This window comes from Manacus vitellinus, unplaced genomic scaffold (genome assembly GCF_001715985.3).
Source record: "Manacus vitellinus isolate BGI_N305 unplaced genomic scaffold, ASM171598v3 scaffold_64_pilon, whole genome shotgun sequence".
Lineage (NCBI taxonomy): Eukaryota > Metazoa > Chordata > Aves > Passeriformes > Pipridae > Manacus > Manacus vitellinus.
In genome coordinates this window covers 1,101,093-1,103,040 of record NW_021940718.1, presented here as the reverse complement: position 1 = coordinate 1,103,040, position 1,948 = coordinate 1,101,093, and the positions used below count along the sequence as shown (strand labels likewise).

Here is a 1,948-nt window from a genome sequence, read left to right as displayed (position 1 = left end):
GACGGACGAGGCTCAGATGGCGGCGGCCGCGGCGCTGGCCCGGCTCGAGCTGAAGCCCAAGGGAAAGGCGCCTTCCTGCTCCCAGGAATCCATCAAGAACCAGGGTAGGAGCGGCTGGAGCTCCGGCAGAGCCCGGGGATGGAAACCCCAGTTTCCTGGGTGGAAAACTGCCAGGGTGGGGCACCAGGAGCTGGAAATGGGGTCAGGGTCATGTTCACCCTTGGGCTGGGACAGAGCACCTGGGAGGTGTTCCCTTCCCCACATGTTCCCTTCCCCAGGTGTTCCCTTTCCCCTGTGCTGTCCCAAAGCCTCTGGAATGTGCTGAGCCTCTGCTGTAACCAGGGTTTGTGTCTCCTAGTGAGGAGAGAGCTGATGGCCGAGGCAGCTGCCAGCGAGAAGGGGCTCCCCGAGGAGGAGAAGGTGAGGGAGGTGCTGCCCTTCCCTGACTGCCCTGGGGGGATCTCCCGGGGTGTTAAACAACAGGCAAACCCAAGCCAAGCTCAGTTTGGTGCCTGGTTTTCCCTCCTTTAGGAGCAGGAGGAAGGGGAAGCTGCTCCCTCTGTCTCAGGGGTCTATTTTATCTGCCCCTTGACCGGTGCCGTCGTGAGGAAAGACCAGAAAGAAAAGCACCTCCGGGAAGCCATCCAGGCAGTGAGTGCTTTCCTTCCTGCTCCTCCAACTCCTTTTGTGTCCCCTCTAATGACCTCCCCAACCTTCTCCCTGTAAAATCTCCCCCAGGACAATTTAACTTTACCTGTTGAACCACCTTTATCCCAACCCGTGGGGTGTTTTATCCCAACCCACGGGGTGTTTTATCCCGCTGCGAGGGGGGGACAAATGTGGTGCTGAGTTGGGCTCAGCTCCTCCCTGACCAGCTCCTCTCCTTCTCCCCCAGCACTTCTCTGTGGATCCAGTGGCTGCTTCCATCATGGAGATCCACACCTTCAACAAGGACCGGGAGAAGGTCCGGGTGGGCGTGGAGACCATGGCCAAGTGAGTGGGGCTGCCTTGCTGGGACTGAGGGCACTGGTGGCACTGGTCTAGTCCTGGGTTTGTCCTGAGGGGCTGGACCAGGAGGAGGGGTCAGGGAGTGCCAGCCAGAGGTTTATCCCTCTCTTTCCTGCCTGGAAGGGTTTATCCCGAGGGGCTGGAGCAGGAGGGAAGGCCAAGGGGGTGCCAGCCAGGTTTTGTCCCTCTCCTGAGGGGCTGGACTGGGAGGAGGGGTCAGGGGGTGCCAACCAGGGGTTTGTCCCTCTCCTGAGGGACTGGCAGGGTTTGTCCTGAGGGGCTGGAGCAGCAGGAGGGGCCAGGGGATGCACGGGGGGCTGGGCCCTTCCCAGGTGGGTTTTCTTGCTGTTCTCCAGGCAAAGGGGCTTTTTTTGGGGGGAGAAAACTGAACTCTTGAACCACCTGAACTGTCAGTTGACCCAATTTCAGCATCCTGGAGGTGTTTTAAAGTGAAGAGTTGGGCCACCAACCCAGCAGGTTTGGGAGCTGCTGGTTGGCCCCAGAACACTGATGTGTTTTACTCACCTCTTTTCTCTGGGAGAAATACTCTGAGCTCTCTGTTTCCTGTCCCACCTTGGAGAAGCACGTCCTGCTCTGATCCATGCAGTGCCTCCCTCTTCCTGCAGGTACCTGGACAACATCTGCCTCCATCCAGAGGAGGAGAAATACCAGAAAATCAAACTGCAGAACAAGGTGTTTCAGGTGAGCTCAGGCTCCTGCAGCTGCCCAGCCTTGGGAAGTTTCTCTTGCTTGGAGCAAACTCCACCTAAATCCTGTCCTTTCCTTCCAGGAAAGGATAAGCTGCTTGGAAGGGGCACACAAGTTTTTCCAGGCCGTGGGGTTTGAGACAAAAACGTTGCCTGTTCCAGGACAAGGCAAGGAAGGGCAGAGTGTTGGTGTGGGGTTTGCAGGGGAACTGGGTTTGCAGGGAATGGGGTTT

The 1,948-nt window shown here is 58.1% G+C and overlaps 1 protein-coding gene across 1 annotated transcript in view; it reads left to right on the top strand.

The window, feature by feature from the left end:
* Window positions 1-6: 6 nt before the first annotated feature.
* The window catches only part of UBXN6 (UBX domain protein 6), a 6,640-nt gene continuing 4,698 nt past the window's right edge, over window positions 7-1,948 (top strand). The window contains exons 1-6 of the mRNA XM_029963873.1: window positions 7-104; window positions 359-420; window positions 532-651; window positions 896-993; window positions 1,635-1,710; window positions 1,799-1,906. Coding sequence (XP_029819733.1) covers window positions 17-104; window positions 359-420; window positions 532-651; window positions 896-993; window positions 1,635-1,710; window positions 1,799-1,906 — 552 coding nt within the window. The 5' untranslated portion in view covers window positions 7-16. The remainder of the gene's footprint in view (window positions 105-358; window positions 421-531; window positions 652-895; window positions 994-1,634; window positions 1,711-1,798; window positions 1,907-1,948) is intronic.